Source organism: Carettochelys insculpta, chromosome 6 (assembly GCF_033958435.1).
Source record: "Carettochelys insculpta isolate YL-2023 chromosome 6, ASM3395843v1, whole genome shotgun sequence".
Lineage (NCBI taxonomy): Eukaryota > Metazoa > Chordata > Testudines > Carettochelyidae > Carettochelys > Carettochelys insculpta.
In genome coordinates, this window is record NC_134142.1 from 67,334,958 (window position 1) to 67,351,139 (window position 16,182).

A 16,182-nucleotide genomic window follows, 5' to 3' on the forward strand; every position below is an offset into this window, starting at 1 on the left:
TGGAGCACCCATGGGGACACTACTTGAAGAAGGGGAAGTGACTCACCTTGTCCAGTAATGATGGTTCTTCCAGATGGGTGTCCCCTGGTTGCTCCATTTCTCTTCTTCCTTCCCATGGAGCATCTTGCTCAATTTGCTAGGGTAAAGAAGGAACTGAGGCACCTGCACCTCATGCGCCAGATGCCATGAGGAAGCACTACTGTGCGTGCACATTGCAAGAAACCACAACTACAGAAGATTCTCTGAGCGCTGGTGCGAGGACACACCAACACCCAGAGTGTAACACCCATGGGAACACACCTCTCGAAGAACTATTGTTACTGCACAAGGTGAGTAACTTCCCCTTCAGAATTTGAATGGGTTTTGTCTATAAATAGGCTTTTTTCTATATAAGGAAAAAATACAAAGCCTGCTTTCTACCTTAATCCCACTTTAAAGGACTTCCTGAGGGCCTGAAGAGCATAGGGATCCTGTAACTGCTACTCCACCACCCCAGGGTGCATGCAACATAGTCTGGTTCTTCCTGTGCATCCACCATCTCTAGCCATTAGAATGGCCCTTGGGCTTCTGGTCAGCTGCTGTAATGCCCAGCAGACTCCAAGCAGATTTGCCCAACAGCCGAATCAGGGTGAAAAGGACAAAAATTGTGCCTGGCTAGCATTGTGCATACTCCTTCCTTACGCAGGTGTGGCAGGATGGACATCTGGGTGTGATTTTTAGTTTCTCTCAGTGATTTCATTTCAAATGAGTCCCATTTTATAAACCGAATATAATTTTCACACTGCCAGGCCAGTAATGCAAGCTCCAATGGGGGGTGGGGGTCTGAGAATTCAGCGGCGCTCGTCTGCATCAGAATTCTTCACTCAAAATTCGGCTGATAATATGTGCAGTGGAACAGACTCCATCTCAGCGTACTGTATTGGCTAGGCAGAGATAATGAAAACACGGCTATGTTTGCTGTGAAATGAAGTAGTATGACTACTTAGAGGGAGGCAATCTATAGAGTAAGAGGTCTTCATTGCCATTTTGACATAGTCACTCTTGATCGTAGCTGCATTCTAAATGGTCTCTAACGGTGCTTCATTGTGGTTGACATGCTTTAAATTAGCACGTAGTAATGTTGTGGTGTGTGTTTATTAGGGGGAAGATATGCCCATTTTATCTTTCTTTTCTGTAATGTTGGAAAGGTGTGATTCACTGAGACGTGAAGTCGTGGGAAATGATAGTTTGTAACAGACTTTCTTCCCATTAGTCAGCCATTAGGATCATTGCATTGGTTCTGAAGACATGTATTCTCTTCTGATTAGACATGGTGACTGAAATGTGGGCTCTCGAAAGCAGGGGTTGAGAAAGCAGGGCAGAATCCCTGAGGTCTAGAATCATTCAGTTTTGCTGGATTGGGTGAATGTTTGGGAAACAAAATATGGAAAGGGAAAAGCAGCAATACTCCTTTTATTGACATACCTGGGACGCTTCCTACAGAACAGTTTGCACAACTTCAGTGGGTCATTATGGTCTCCCTAGGAGCCGCACTTATTATGTGCTCAGAAGAGGATCGATCTAACCAATCTTCTCAAGGTAGTGAATGACATTCTTATTTATAATGAAGAAATGTTTTCTGTGTAATTGCCAGTGAGTGTTATCAGAGTAACATCTGCTTGAGAAATTTCAGGTAGCTTCTTTGCCTGACTATGTTTGTTTTGATCAACGTAACTGAGTCAAGCTAGTTGCAAATTTGCAGGATTTCTGTGTCTTAGACTTAGGTGTTCTCTTCTCCTTCCTCAGGTGGAGGGGAATTGTTATGCAAGGCAGTGATTTGAGAGCAGAGCAGCAGTGCTCCCTGAGCTCTCACAAGCTTAATCATACGAACATCAAACATTAGAGAAACATTAGATATTAGTAAAAGAAATCTGATCAGTGGAGGATATAGAAATGTTTATTGTAACAGTCAAAACAAAAAATCTTTCAGGTAAATTCTGCCTGCTTTATTTGAAATAACACTCATTTATGTAGCTACTTAGATGTCACAGTGGTGAGTCTCATACGAGTGTCTTTCAACTACACGAATGGCCAAGATCATGCAAAAGTGCCTCATTTCTCATCCCCACTCCTCAACCTGCTTGCTCTCTTTTCCCTCTGGAGGAATAGCTTGAAAAGCATAAGAATTAATTGCTACCTTCCTTGTGTGTACAGACTTTTTGAAGAACTATTGTGAGGATACTAAGCAGAAGTTTGCATTCATTTGTGAATGAAGTGAGATACAGAGTTTCTCTCTTGCTCTTAAGAGTTTTCTCTCTCCCACATGATCAGCAGACTTGTTGCTGTGGTGAACTGCCAAATTCATGGTCTGTTTTGGTCAATTTCATAGTCATAGGATTTTAAAAACAGTTAATTTCATGATTTCAGCTATTTAAATCTGAAAATGCAGTGATGTTATTGTAGAGTTTCTGAGCCAAAAAGGAGGTTTTTTTTTTGTTTTTTTTTTTTGAAGGGGGGGGTCATAAGATATTGTAGGGTGGATTGTGGTATGACCACCCCAACATCTGCACTGCCTTCAGAGCAGCGGCCAATGGCTGCTGCTGCTGCCTAGGTCTGAAGGCGGTGGAGATGTAAGAGTGGCAGTACCACAACCCCATAAAATAACTAGTGAATCCCCTGCAAGCCCCTTTTGAGTCAGTTCCTCCAATTTGAGAAACGCTGGACTCACCCACGCAATCTATATGCTATAGTGTAAAAGCCCATGTTAGTCTATAAGGTGCCACAAGACTTCTTGTTGTTCTCATGGTGTACTGGGGTTCATACTCCTTGATTTGGCATTTATGCACCCAAACTCCAATGAATACTGGCTGAAATCACCAAATTTTATCTGGTGTTGGGTTGCAGGCTGAAGCAACAAGTTTCATGTGGTTTCCACCACAACAGCAAATCAACAAAAGATTTACAGGCCTGGCCTGAGAATTTGGCTTTGCAAATCCAAAGATGTGGCATGCCTTTTCTGTGACCACTCGTCTTTACAGCTGGAAGCCTAAAGAGAGTAACCAGATTTTTTCCCTTCCCTTTGGTCAAGATTTGAGGAGGGGGTCAAGCTTTAGACTTAAGCATCAGTGGGGTTCCTGGCAGGGCATTTTCAGTGAAGGACTTGTAGTCTTCCATTTCTGCCCCACTACCAGTCTGAGAACACTTGAACCTTGGATATTTGTCCTTTTCACATTCATATATTGCAACCATCATCCTGTCATCTGGGCAGCACAAGAGCTATCTCTCTCATCTTTTTATTTCCTAAAGGGACATTGAGAAAATTTTTTTTTCTTTCAAACTCAGGTATATTTTATAAATAAAAAATTTTAGATGTCTTTTCTATTTGCCTTACAGATCGATCCAGCTTTAGAAGAAAGAATCAGAAAGAATAAAGTGACATTGGACTCTGAATATGAGGTATTGTAGTTTCCTGGCTCCGGGTCTGTAGGCTTGTGTTGCCTTCCCTAGCTGTTCTAGGGCGTGTCTGCCCACAGCTAAAATTAAACCAACCTTTTGCTTTTAATTCACTACTATCTAGTAAAACTAGGTTTTTTTTGGCAAAAGTTTTTGATTTCAACCGTGCAGTACTTCTTTCTAAATACAGTCATACTTTGATGTCCAGTTGCCAATTACAGCACTACAAATGAAGCTAGCAGTTTCTGTGGTTCATGTAGTCTGTAATAGTAGCACTAATGCTGGACTTGGATAGAATATATGCATGTCAACATTTTATACTATATATGATACGATGAACCGTTTTTGAGAAATTGCAAAACCAGGCCGCTGCTTAGCTGCATTGCCCACTAGACCATCTGCCTTCATAACCACTACTTACATTCCAACCCTCTGTGCAGTTTTCAAACAGCTGCCACTCCTTTTTCTCCATGCAAAAAAAAACAAAACAGAAAACACAAACCCCACCCCAAACCCATCCCAGAGTGATATTTCCTCCTTTCCCACAAATGGATTTCCTCCTAGAACAAGCATCAGCAACCTTTCCAAGGCACAGTGCCCAAATTTGACCTCTGTGTGTGGGCTGAGTGCCAGTGATACTTTTTAAGGTCACTGATAGTCCTCCTTACAACAGATTCATTTAGTAAATAAATTAAGATTCAGTGGTTTACCATTTTAGGTGGTGGTTGGTAGCATTAGCTGGTCTTTTGTTAATCCGTAGGCACACCTCCCTTGGCTTCCTGCTGCCTTAAACGATCAGTTTACATCCTCCAGAAAACCTCTTCCTCATTACAAAGCTGGGCATTTTTGGAACAGCCCCAAAATGGTTGCTTGGTGTTTGGATGAAGGTTCAGGTGAGGCAGCGAGGACAAGAGGAAGGAGCTACTGAAATCTGACCTATAACTGAATTCTGACCCTGCCACTGATTCCCTGCATTTGCTGGCCAGTCACTGGGGAGTGTAGGGCATGGGGGGCTGAGGTTCAAAGAAGCCTTGGAGAGTTAGGACCCCATCTTCAAAGATAGTTAGCCACCTAATGTCCTTTGAAACTTCATGGGAGCTGGATATAGGGGGCAGGGATTACACTGGCCTGCTAAACCCAGGGTTGTGAGTTCAATCCTTGAGGAGGCCATTTAGGGATCTGGAGCAAATAGATTTAAAAAAAAAATAAGGATAGTGTTTGGCCCTGCTAAGAGGACAGGGGACTGGACTCAATGACCTCCCAAGATCCCTTCTAGCTCTATAAGATGTGTATCTCCAAAAAATTATTTTTTCTTTTTCCTTCTTCTTGTAGGTACTTTTGAAAATCTCAGTCTTGGCCCTTCTGTGCCTCAGTTTCCCTGTCAGTACAAGAGGATAATTGGTTCTCTCACATTTCTTGCTAGGGAGCTCTGACAAATGATGGCTTACTGGTCAGGACCCAGTTCAGCAAATAACTTAAACCTGTGCTAAACTTCCGGTCAATATCCCTGAAGTCAAGAGCACATAAGCAGGTGGGGGAAGTTGAACGCATGGTTGAAGTGTTCTGTGGAATTGGGCCTCTGTTCTGATACTGGGGTAGGGGGCAAATATTTTAATAGTAATTATTACAAATCACTAAGGGTATGGGGTGGATTCACATGTCACCAAGAAGAAGCCATCTACTGTTGATGAGTCTGCCCCCCGAGTATAAAGGCAGCTGGAAATAACATGCTGAGCCAGGGAGCAGATGGGTGGGGGCACCTGCTGCCTTCCATAAAGTGAATGGCCCCAGTTCATTGGAGTCAGTCAAGGGGAATCCACCTCTGCTTGCCTCTCTCCATGAGTGCCGGGCCAGCAGAGTGCCCAGTACCCCACAGCAAGCTGGGGGGAACTTGCACTGGCCGGGGCCAACTTCCCTTCTCTGCCCAGGATTAAGGCCGGCCAACTGGAACCAGTGCTTACCTGCCTGAGGCAGCTGTTCCTCAGGCCCCTTTGCACCCTCAAACTCAGGTGCTGGTAAGTCTCTGCATCTTCTGCTAGGCTGCACAACACATATTCAAAGCATGGCTTTGAGCAAGCTCCTGGGTGCATGGGGGAGGAGGGGTGAGACCGAGCTCCCACCTCGCGTGCCAATGAAAATTGGCCTGTGTGCCACTCCTGGCATGCGTGCCGGGGGTTGCTGACCCCTGTCCTAGAATTACACTGCTCTGAGATGGGGGCCTGAGTCAGCAACGGGTTTAATGTCCAGTATCAGATAAATCTTTAGGGCTGGAAATGGGTGTGTCTCAGATGAAGGTTGCAGTACAGTGAATTTTCAGAATCCCTGGATTAAATTGTTAAATCAGGAATGGAAAATCTGAATGCTGTGTTCTTTGCCAAAGTTTGGATTTGCCTCTGAACTCTATGGTTTGGGGAATTCTGCTGTTTAGATAAAAAAAATTAAGAATATTTCAGTCACTTCTTCTATCAGGAGAATTATCTAAATGTGCTTTTAAGATTTTGCTATGCCATCTTTATTTGATTAACATTGACTTCCCTTACAAGGGTCAGTGCAGTTGTAGCTGTTTAATTATCCTTCAGTCATCTAGTTAATCGTGGTTGGGAGAAAATGCAGCATATCCAAACACAGGTACAGTTCCATTTTGAGCGTAGAGAGTTATTTATCATGTTAAAAGGAGAAAGACTGTTCTTTTCGTTACACTATGGTTCTTTCACACAAATAGATCAGAGCAGAGTTATAATGCATACAAGGGAGCACCTAAGAAAAAAGGCTCCCAAAAGGCAAATAGAACAGTCCTTAGTGGATTGTAAATTATGAATCTTAGGTTGGAATTTTTCCATTCGTACTCAAAGTATGAAGCTTTCTGCCCCATAAACACCATAGAACAAAGTTATTTGTAAAAAGTACAATTCCCCAAACTTGTTTCCAGTCATCTTAATTCAACAACTTTACCATCCTGGGGGGACGCGGGAAATGTGTGTGCTTATGTTGTAAAAGTACGAAAGAGTGCATTTAGAAAATTCATGAAGGGATGGGATGTTGTGATAGAATGGTTATTGTGGCAAGTCAAATTACTATTATTGAATATCTGTGGAGTGTGCAATCAAGTACTTGATACCCAGGTGCCAGGACTATTACCTGCAAATAATTTGGGGGTACAATTTTTTGCCTACACTTATTTGTGTCTTTCCATCCCTCTCTTTTCACCCAAAACCAAACCAAGTGCAGAAACAATAAACAGGTAATTTGATCTGTTTAATTTTATAAAACTCTATAGTTACGTGAAAAATCTTTTCTATATATATCTGTGTCATAATTCTAATGTCTAGTATCTCTGAAGGGACTGAGCTTGCAGCAAATATCTTGTATCTCTAGAAAGAGTGATTCTTCACTTCTTCTGCAAAGTGATAACAATTATTAGAACATTATCCCAATCTGGGAGGTGACAGCCTGAAGCCTGCCATGCTCCACCACATCATGCGAGATGGGGTGAGGAGGTGGAACTGGCCAAAGCCCAAAGGCATCGGCACAAGGTGGAGGGCCTATGACCTGATTTCCTTGGCCAACACCCTTGGGTTAAAATAAGGTCACCACCTAGTGTTGGGGTCTCAACCTACCAGTAAGTTAATCCATTGTTTCTTCTCCATTCCTGCTGAAAAAACTCTTAGACAAGTGTTATGTTATCTCTCTCCTTGAGACCGGTAAACTTTCTCCTCTGTGAACCCTATATTTTACCCTTTTTCCTATAACTGTGCCCAAGTGTACCAAAATATGGCTGCCTGGAAACATCTTGGAATCTTGTATATAGAACTACTTGGAGGGTTATAATAGTGCCCCATACTAAAGACAGTAATAATAAAATGCCAAGGGCCCTAAAAGGTTGCATAATTATTGTGTAATACTCAGAGGAAAAAGGCATTATTGTACAAACTTGCTATACTAACCACTTTATTTTGCACAGCTGTTGTTGAAGACAGCAGCCCTTTTTTGAAATTTGGCTGTCTGATATGTAGAAAGTTTTCATTGGCTTCAGTTTTTTCCTGTTTCTTATGTAAGGACATTTTCTGCTATAGTCTCTGTAGTTGTGCAAAGATCAGTTTATTCCACCTGGGAGCACAGCTGATATTGATATTATTTCAAGGACTTCAGCAGGGGCCATCATTTGTACGTGTAATACATTCAGGAGTGTTAATCTCTCAGGTCTGTCATTGGTTCCATCCATCTTGTGCTTTGTGACATACCACACTTTACACACTTTCCCTTTGGCTCATGCGTTTCTTACACATGGTTATGTGTTCTCAATACAGACAGCTAGTCCTTGCTTCCCACATTGCCTAATAAATCACTGCCCTTTCCACAACTGACACTGGTACTGATATGAATGGAGTCCCATGTGTGAGCCTTGTGAGCAAACCATGAAAAATGCAAAGCAGTATATAACGTTTGCTAAGACATTAGTCTGGAATATTTTTTTAAAGTACTAAGCTGGCACTTAAAACAAGGAGGGGAATTATTTTTCCCATTGGCATATTTTTCTCTATCAAATAGTTTATTTAAAACACCCAAATATTCTTTCTATAAATATTTTTTGTTTCTATAGAATCTTTCATTCTCTGGGATCTAAAGAGACAAATGTCAAGGATCAGAGTCCACTTTTAATCACAATTTTGTGTGAAATTGTTTATTTACAATTACGTGTTACCCAAAGATGTATACCTGAAAGAGATTTGAGGAAGAACTTTTTTTTTTTTTCCAGATTTTGTTCTTTGTGCTTGTGACAGAACTTTGTGAGCAATCACTTCCAGTACCCCTACACTGAGGCCTTGATCTAGCACAGCACTGAGCCTTAAAGTTTGGGTTTTACTGACAGGTGTAATTCCATTGAAATCAATGTGTAAAATTAAGAGCATACATAAATTTTGCAGGATTGCAGCCTTGCTTAGTTCCCCTATTATTTGTGTGAAGCTTTCTTTTTCCCACAGCAGTAGAAAAGAGAAAAAAATAAATAAGAAAATATGCCTTTAAGTCAGTGTTACTGCTGCGGTGATACTAATGAAATACAAGAGTTAGGCCTGAGCACCAGGTAGCTTTGTGAACTTGGATCGGGCTCTGTGTGATGTTGTTATGTTCTGATGTTAAATTGTAATGCACAGGGATGTTAGTATTAGGAAGAAAATTTTGAGGAGTAAAGGGACTTCAAAGCTAGCAAGGCACTTCAAAGTACTGGCAGGTTAGTCACGGCTATGTGCAAGCCGGCACTTCGAAGTTTAACGCTTTTAAGTTGCCGCGGGCAAGAATTGACTTAATAAAGTGCTGCATATGCAGCACAGCACTTCACTAATAATCTCCCAACACCCTACTTACCATACTCCCTACGAAGTTTGGAGCTAGTGTAGACACAGCCTTCACTACGTAAAGATGGTGTCGGTGTGAATGAAAAAAAAATGTTTTGAGAGAGAGGCATAAAAACCACTGCATACTCAGATGACCAGAGGTGGCGCTGAAGACTCAGGGGAACAAAATAACTACCAAGACCAGACCAGGCAGATGGACAAGCCTCAAAGTTAGGGACAAGCACCCCTTGGTAGAGAACTGGTACTGACTTTCCCAGAGAACAACACGCAGGAGGGGTCATCAGCATACTGATATCAGATAACTGCAAGAACAACTTTCAGATAAACATATGTTGCAGAAGATTATAATGCTGAGTTACTGATTAAGGCCTGATAGAGCAAAATGCATAGACTTGCATGTAGGAAAAGCCCTATAAAGGTTAAGGTGTTGTTAGCCGGTGGCCGGGTAATGTGCAGTGAGGTACCAACTATGCCCTTGTTACCATCCGAGTCTTTAACTGCTAGAGCGCGGGGCTCCTTCGCAGCGGGCAGCCTGGGCCAGGCTGACGGATGCCCCAGGGTCCTAAACACCCAAGGCTTTTACTGCTAGAGCAGGAAGTTCCTAGCACTCTCACCTATGGCCAGGCTGTGGTAACCAAACGGTTAAAGTTCTTTTGATTGTGCCAGCTGTGTTGCAGTGACAAAGAGTAACAGCAGTCAGGCTTAGATCTTAACTAGTTACAAGTTTATTAAGCTACAGTTATAAGCGTGCAGTTACAAAAGGCTATTGTCTACTTCTTACATGCTAGTAGAGTACAGGTGTTAACAGGTTACGTTACAATCCAATACAACGACATGTTAATACAACAACATCTATCTATAGAGCTCTAATTCTTTGACTGTGTACACCAAAAGGAGACCTTAATGTGGGTACATCTTACCCTCCTTGCGTCTCTCGATACCAGCGTAGCCAAGCCAGGATCGGTCACTCAGTTCCGCGGAAAGACAAATACGAGGTTGGGCGTCCCCATTTGCGGATCTTGGGAGGCAATCACCAGACCCGACCAGCAGGTAGTTGGTGGGAATGCACTCAGAGTCAGAGTGCCGCTGGGTCCATCTTTATACCCCTTGGGTCACGTATCCTCTTTCTTATCTATGGTGCCAGATCGTACTGGTCTGTCTTTTGTGACACCAGTTTTTACAAGGGCAATTCTTACTTAATTTGCACTTGTAAGACAGGAGGTAAGCAATTTGGGAGTACAGGACATTCTTTTGCAAGGGCGGAGATTTCTCTTGTGGGATGGCTGTGTGGGCTCATCACTCCATTAATGCCAGCCAAGGGCAGTTCTCTGAGGCCCTTCGTTAACAGTTAGCCTGCTAGCCCTCTATCTGTGTTTTCAGTTCCTCAGGGTTACGATGAGCCAGCACATCTGGGCCCCTTCAGGAAGGCATCAAAGACTGTGCTGTTTAACTGCTGTTCAGTGCCCTGTGTGCTCTGAGGCACCTTAGAGGGGAGGCAAAAGCTGGTCTGTAGTGGGGCAGCGAGGCAGGTGAACTGTGGCGGGACAGTACCCTATTGGCTGGGGGCTGCCCAGCTTGAGGCGGGCAGTGACTGTCCAGTGAGATGCGAGGATCTCTCCCACCGTCGAAGGCAACCCCTGGCTCTCGTTCTCTACGCCAGTCGAGCAAGAGCTTATAACCGGTATCTGTTGCCTCCCGTGTTGATGCAACGCTGTTCAGCGATGCCGGAGTACCTCTCAGGGCGCAAGCCTGGGCACTTATTATGGAGACTCTGGGCTGCCCAGACACCAGTGTCCCCCTCTCGGCTTTACTGATATAGTCCAAAGGAGAGGATAACCTCCACATCTGGTATCAGCACAGCTGCAGGAGTTGCTGGGACAGCGCCAGAAGTTGACACTGAACTGCCTTCGGACTCCACTCTGGATTTTCTGTCAGGGTTTACTCCCTTAGCCTCTCTCCTTCCCAGGATAACCCACAAGGCAGTGGGGTGTGGAGAATGTGGTTAAGGATCCCACTACTTCATACCTCTCTGTCACCATGAGTCACCATAGCTCCTTGCAGAGCAATGACCTCATATCCCCAGGACCCTCCTCTCCACCTTTCACCACCCCTCTCCCCAGCTACCATCACCATAGGACCCTCCCGAACCCACTACCCCCATCTGCTCCCATGTCTGCGCTCTACACTGCACTGGCCCCTCTCCCCACAGCTGCTCTCAGTGCCCCCAGGTCCACCTTCCCCCATCGCTTTTCAGGCTCTTCTTTTCAGACACCCCTTTTCCTGGTAGTGCTGCCTTGCAGGGCACAGGTGGAACACCATATCTCAAAAGGACAACAAACACGGGACTCCTCCCTCGGTGAACTCCCAGAGGCAAACTCCCTTCCCTGTTAGCTGCTGCCCCCTGTTTGCTGCTCACCTTGTTTGCTGGGAGCTGCTAGCTGGTCAGGCCTGGCTCAAAGCCTTGCCTCCAGTCTAATCAGCCCTTGAAGGCTCACCTGGCAGGGAACTCCCCCAGTTCACACCTTGTAAACTGCTCTTCTCTGCACAGCACAAGCTCAGGCACCCAGGCAGCTGATCAAGCTGCAGACAGACAGACATTCATCCACCAGCTCACCACACAGCCCTGAGCAAACAAATGTATGTTTTCCCTGTGCTGCATTGATCTAGATTTTTAACTTCTTAATTTTAACTGACAGGGATAAACTCAGCAGACCTTATGTATTCTGTAGGTTTAATATACTTAGTCAAAATGACTATAACTATCCCTTGGGTATGAAATCCTTCCTTACGTAACTCATAATGTCCTTGAAGGAACCCCAAAACCACTTCATTTGGAACAAATACTTCCAAAATATGTGATTTTCATTTCCTCCAGATACTGTACGTATTTGAAACCGCTTGTGTTACTGGCAGTCCTTTTTGTCTTGAGAAGACCCATTCAAAGCTTTACCTAAGGTTTCCAGGACAGTTTAGTATAACCTTTATTTAAAGATTATCTTCTACGAGGCATTCGCCTTTTGTTGGTCTCTTCATTAGTCTGTTTATATACTCTAAGTTTCACTGTATCTATTTCACTTTCAGTAAATGCTTGTTGAAACCATCTCTGAACATTTCTAGAACAGGTATTATGGGTAGAGAATCTAAACTTACAGCTGCATTGCGTATCTGAGGTATAAAGTCAGGATGCTTTCCCTTTGTAAAGCACAAGGTTCTGTGCATAGTATTTGCTTTAAATCCACCATTTGAGTTAGGTGTTAAATTCTCTCTTGTCATTAGAGTGGGGATGGCTGCCGATGCATGGGATGATGGGGCACCTTCCTAAACTGCCTCTACTACTCTTCCCTGCTCAGTTCAGGTTTCTTCCAGTGGAAATGAAAGGCTGATTAATCACAAAGTGGATAAAGTAGCAAGAGCAGTTTTCAGGAAGTGCTTTTGCTAACTCACTCCATTGTATGCAAATTCAACTGCTGCTACCTCGTCTCAGAAGTCTAACATAGGTATATGCATGCACAAGTGTTTTCTGTGGAATCTTGTTTAATTTCTCTTGAAATCTGACTGAACTCATGGAGATTTCCTCAAGTTATAGATGTGTCATGAAGGTTTTACATACTGTGAACTAATAACAGCAGGCCTGTCCTCTTACAGGTGCTAAATTATTCTCTGACCCTTACTCAAGTCCCTCATTGTTTTGTCATTCCTTGGGATGATTGATAGTAGGCTAATTAGAATGCAAGCTCTGTAGGGCAAGGATGGTTTTGTCTGGTATATTTGTGAAGCTTATGTTACGGTAAAGCCCTGATCCTGTAGAGGGTGTTGGACCAACCACAATATGTGTCAATAATATGCAGTCATCTCCATTTCAGTAACAACGGGATTGCCCCCTAGTCCCATCAGTGTGAAACTTTTCTGTTGCAAACTCCCTTGCAGGGCTGCTGTTATCAGATGTGAAGCTCCATATTTAGGAGTTTTCAGAATACAGAGAGTCTGGGCCTAGTGGGAAATGGGATTTTTGTTTCTCAAATACCTGCACTGTGAAGAGGAGGGTCAAATTTTGGCTGAGTGAAAGTGAGTAGAACTCAGTTGTCTTCAGTGGGAGAGGCACCGACTTAGCCACTGGTGGATTTGGTCCAAAACGTGTAATGTCATGGACAGAGTGGGGGAAATGGGAGGTGAAGAGCAGGGGCTGGTAGTAAAACCAAAGTTGATAGTCAAGGACTACTCTTGGTATTAGCAGTTACTGCTCCACCATCTTGGTGCATTAAACTAAAGGAAGAGTCAGCAGAGTTGCTTCTATCATGTTTTCAGTAACTGCATTGAAATTAAACTTTGCACTAAAATGTACTGGATGTAGAATCTCTCTCAACTTCAGTCTCCTACTGTTGTAGTTCTTTGAAATGAGAACTGGAGAGGCTTTAAAACTAAACTGCAGGGGTTCTCTAGCAAAAACTGCAGCATCCTGTGCCAAAATACTGTCTTGTGTTTTCCTGCAGCCATGCTCCTAGGGGAATCACAGCGTGCCTTTGCCTTCTGCAGCTGCAGTACATTGCAGGGGAGGGCAAAAGAGTGTTTCTTCTTTTTACCCAGTCGCAGAAAGACATGAAGAGTCCAGTCCTTGTGCCAGGGTGTTGGAGAAGGATGGGGAACGATCCTGTCTAGTCCTCAGAGCACCTGTGTGGGAGGCAGCCAAAATCTAGACATTCTTTATGCACTAGGCCATTTGGCCACTCAGCACGCCCTGGGCCTGTCTGCACTAAAGAGGTGTAAATTCTAGTGTGCACTGGCATGTTGTACATTAAATGGCCCACATGGCCCCAGCTAGCACGCGCTTAAAGTTCTCTAGTGCATATTCATGTAGCCCCATTTGAAACCGTACTACTTTAACACGCACTAGATGCTTTTAGTGCATGCCATCTGGGTCTGCACAAACGTGCTGTAATTTGCTCTGGCAGTACCTCTGTCTTGACATAGTTTCCATTGTACACCGGGTTTGCAGTTTGGTTCAATGGCTTCCAGCACTCCTGACCACATGGGCCAGTTAGTGCATAACTCACTCACTAGAGCACATCACTGAGTTTGGACTAACACGCCATGTAGACAAGACCTTCAGTATGTTCCTCGCTCCAGAGGGGTGGTGGGTTGTGAACATGGCTATAGCCCCATCTCCTATTCGTGGTTTCTGGAATTAGGAAGCCTACATTGAAAAGCCATCCTTCCTTTGAGATGAAAATAGCACAGAGTGAAGGGAGTCGTGCCATTTCTCACTTTACTTGAGGCCATCTGCCCTGAGCAGGCAGAACTTTTTTGGGTACCAGTGGTCAGATGTTATGTCTTCCTTTCCCTACCTCCCTCAAGAGTAGTTCCTTCTGCAAAAGCCAGGTTTTAGTTGTGCTTTGGCATCTTTCTAGACCCAACACCAGAAATGCTTGCAGTCAAAGGGCTGACCCAAAAAATCAGTAGTTTTAAAAACAAACAAAACCTTTTCTCACCTATCCAATTTGCAATGGGGAGGTGCTCTCTCTTTCATAGAAATAGAGGAGCACTTATGGTCATTAGAGATTCTGCTGGCATTTAGTCTGCCTCCTGGTATTTCTTTCTCCTGTCTGTACACGTTTTTTTCCTACAGAATGTCATCGGTTCCTGGGTGAAAGCTAATCAGCCAGTGTGGGATGCTAAATTTCTGATACAGGAAACAAGCACATTGGGAGAACTCTCGGTTTAAAGCACTGCAGCCCTTGCCATAACCTAGTTTGTGTCTTGTTGTTTATCTACAGAAGCTGAAAAACTCTAACTTTGATGACTGGAAGAACATCCGAGGACCCCGTCCCTGGGAGGATTCCAAGTCTTTTCAAGAGCAACAGATGCAAGCTCTCCATTCCAAGCCGTCTTGACTGTGCACTCTCACTGTTGTGTCTTTACAGAATCTCTGCTATGCCAGTGGCTGGACTTTCTTGCTTTCTCATCCTGTATCCAGGGAGAAACAGGAAAAACCAAGGGTCACTTGAGATCAGTCTGAGGTGATGTGTTTAAATAAAAACCTTGTTCAGCTGCATCCATTTTGCACAGAAGCCTGTGGATTGTGTATATTGATTCTTAATAAATATTAGCCCATTCTTTCATTGAGGATGTCAGTGTTTCCTTTCAGTATTTTTAATCACATCTGGTCAACACCTGGTTTGGGCATCAGTGGGAATTCTGAGTGGCAGTTGTATGGTCTAGCTGTGTGTGACCAGATATATGTTGGTGCAGCGACTTCCGGTGTGATTTCAGGTGAAGGGCTTTTAACTTAGGGAAATTCTCAACAGGCTGAAGGAAAATTAAGGAACAGCACACTCATTTTTGGATAATAATGCTCTTGTGTTTTATTTCCAGCACCTCACCAGGACACTAATCTCTTCCAGCAGTGTCAGCAGGTAATGGTTTTAATAACATTCATTTAGCTGTGGTCAGATTTCTGTAATTATTTTATTGATGTGCTGTTGCAAGTAGCAGCTTTCCCAGTGGAACAGCTCACTGGAAGTAGAAAGAGCTCTTTCTCTTTAAGAGCCATACTGTTTTTTATATTACATAGCAGAGCAGAGTGATAGAATCTTCTTGACCCAATATGTGGAGAGCAGAATCTCCCTAGGATTATTATAATGTGCATGTATATTCGTAGACATATAGATTTAGAGAGGTTTTACCTATCGTTGGATTTGTCTAGAATCATCTTGGTGTGAATCTGCGCCTTCTTGCAGTAATATGTAGAAATTGCTTAGCTAATAGTAATGGCAAAGTTCAGAACCTTCTTGCAAAGAACTTCTGTGTAGCTCAGGAGTGGGCAGTAATTTTTGATGTGGGGGCCACTAACGAGAATTTGGTAAATGGTCAGGGTCTGCACTTTTCTACAGTATTGATGGGGGGGATACCATATCTTGGACAGAGTTTGGGCATAGGAGGGAGCGCTGGGTAGGGGACTGGGATATAGAAGGAGGTGCAGGGTGAGGGAGGGAGTTTGGGTGCAGGAGAGGGTTGTGACCTGGGGGGCGAGGTTGAGGTGTTAGAGAGGGTGTCAAGTGCATTCTCTGGCCGAGAGACGCTTTTGCCATAGGTGACTCCCGGCTGGCCGCTCAGCAGGACCCTTGGGCAGGCGCTCTGGCTGCCACAGCTGCTCGTGTGTCTCAAAGCAGCCAACTGCTGGGAGCAGTGTGTGTGACTTTGCATGGCATGCACCCCTTGGGGCAAAAGCTGGGGGCTTCTGTGCTCTGCCACCACCTCCCAATGCCATCTTTGTGGTCTCCCACTGGCTGGAAACCAGTCAATGGGAGTTGCCGTCGCAGTGCTTGGGGATATGTGCAAGCTCTGCTCCCTTTCCCATGAGCACACGTGCCACACAGAGACACGTTGTCTCCAGCACCTG

General features: G+C 44.1%; 1 protein-coding gene across 1 annotated transcript in view; it reads left to right on the top strand.

The window, feature by feature from the left end:
• COX16 (cytochrome c oxidase assembly factor COX16) overlaps positions 1–14,896 on the top strand; it is a 53,198-nt gene extending 38,302 nt beyond the window's left edge. Inside the window, exons 3-4 of the mRNA XM_074997162.1 lie at positions 3,373–3,435; positions 14,558–14,896. Coding sequence (XP_074853263.1) covers positions 3,373–3,435; positions 14,558–14,674 — 180 coding nt within the window. The 3' untranslated portion in view covers positions 14,675–14,896. The remainder of the gene's footprint in view (positions 1–3,372; positions 3,436–14,557) is intronic.
• The last annotated feature ends 1,286 nt before the right edge of the window (positions 14,897–16,182 follow it).